The sequence below is a fragment of the Hyla sarda genome, chromosome 8 (genome assembly GCF_029499605.1).
Source record: "Hyla sarda isolate aHylSar1 chromosome 8, aHylSar1.hap1, whole genome shotgun sequence".
NCBI classification, from domain to species: Eukaryota; Metazoa; Chordata; class Amphibia; order Anura; family Hylidae; genus Hyla; species Hyla sarda.
The window spans coordinates 230,544,509-230,546,292 of NC_079196.1; the positions used below are offsets into that span (position 1 = coordinate 230,544,509).

General features: G+C 36.7%; 1 protein-coding gene across 1 annotated transcript; it reads right to left on the bottom strand.

The window, feature by feature from the left end:
* LOC130285381 (taste receptor type 2 member 14-like) lies at window positions 1-918 on the bottom strand. The gene has a single exon (XM_056536741.1). The coding sequence runs from the start codon at window positions 916-918 to the stop codon at window positions 1-3; it is 918 nt and encodes a 305-aa protein (XP_056392716.1).
* Between the last annotated feature and the right edge of the window lie 866 nt (window positions 919-1,784).

Genomic DNA, 1,784 nt, shown 5'->3' on the forward strand with positions numbered 1-1,784 from the left:
TCACTCTCTGGAGTTCCTACAAGTAAACAAAGTGAAAAGCTTCCTTAAAATCTGCTTTAATCCCGAGTTACTGTAGATAAGGAGAGTGGATTGTCCTGTGGGAAATGAAAGTAGAACCATTGAACATATACAGAATCCAACACTTCTGCTAACAAATATATCTAAGGAAATAATGATAACAGTGATAGATAGTAACACATAGAAGATCAGAAAACCTATCATTGTGTGGACTGCCTTTCGATAACCCTTTACGTTGGTGTTGACCAAAGTCCCACTATTCTTCTTCATCTGACCGTCGTACACTTTGAGGATCCAAGTGCTGGCAACAGTTGTCACTACAACTGTAATGAGGGGCAGATAATTGAGCATCATGATGATATTTATTAATTTCTTTTGCTGTTTTATGTTCTCTTCCAGTATTTCTATATCATTCATAGTTGAGTTCCTCTCATTCAGCTTTGGAAGTGATATAAGCATCGATAGGAAACTTCCACCAAGAGAGAAAATCCCAACCATCAAAATCAACTTCCAGACAATGGCGCCAATTTTATTCTTCATGTCCATGAGGACTCCAGGCCGGGAAGGTATGATCTTCATGAAATAGAAGAAGCAGAGAATAGCAGTGAGCCATGCGCTGGATGTGGTGGTGCATGTAGCCATGTAGAAGAGGAAGTAAAACAGAAAACTTACACTGTAAAAATATGGCCATAAGATGGTGATGAACAAGAAGGTTGCATTAGATACGGTGAAGAACACATTGGATATATTCAGAGACATTAAGATCATGTTCAGTGGAACAATATTTGTCCTTTGAAAACCGGCAAGAGAAAGAGAAATGATGGTGAAGATACTGGAGGACAGGCCGGTGACAGTCTCAAGGAGAAATATTGCAAGAAAAGTCTTCAGTGAGTCATCCATGTCTAGAGTTGTGTGAGGACGGGTATACGGTAAAGTCCAGACTTGTACGTCTTTCCAAGTGATCCCTAATGTTTTATGGATATAGAAATGGTTTCGGGAATGCTGATCCCCAACTCCAACTCTCAAATCAGATTGATAAATAAGAAAAATATATATAACAAATGGATCATCTGGATGTTCTTCCTTTTTTATAATCTTCCTGGTCTGGTTTAGGCAGCTCTGGGTTAAAGACAGATTTGTCTTCGTTACCGGCAACAGAAGCATCGGTCACCTTATACCTGAAGTAATAATGATGGAAGAGCTCACCAATGCTTTTCATATATGTAAACTCTGAAAATTGAGGCGATATAACCCTTTCTATGCTGAACATTGGATGCAAGGTACCGCGGATTGCGGATTAAAAAGGTGTAATGAGGTGCGGATGAGGTGCGGAATTAAATATAGTATGAACCTTTTCTATAAATGTGACATGTTAAGCATAATATTTGACATATATAAAAATATAAAAGACATATAAAATATATTATATTTATAAATATCATAGAAACCATGAGAACCGTACAAAAGTGCAGAAGAGAAAGAAATATATATATATATATATATATATATATATATATATATACCTTCTCCCCTGACTATGCTGAACATTGAGCTGCCAGTCTATTTTTAGATGCCTCCCCAGGGTTCCTCACTTGAGATCTACCTACAAGTTATGATTTCACTAAAACTAAGAAAAAATTCATCCAAATGGTTAGTGAAGCTCCTTTCTACTACAAATCAACTGCAATTTGAGTACAAAATACTCATGTATCCCGCATGCTAAATTAAACTTTTGAAAATGACAAAACTCTAAATTGGATTTATCA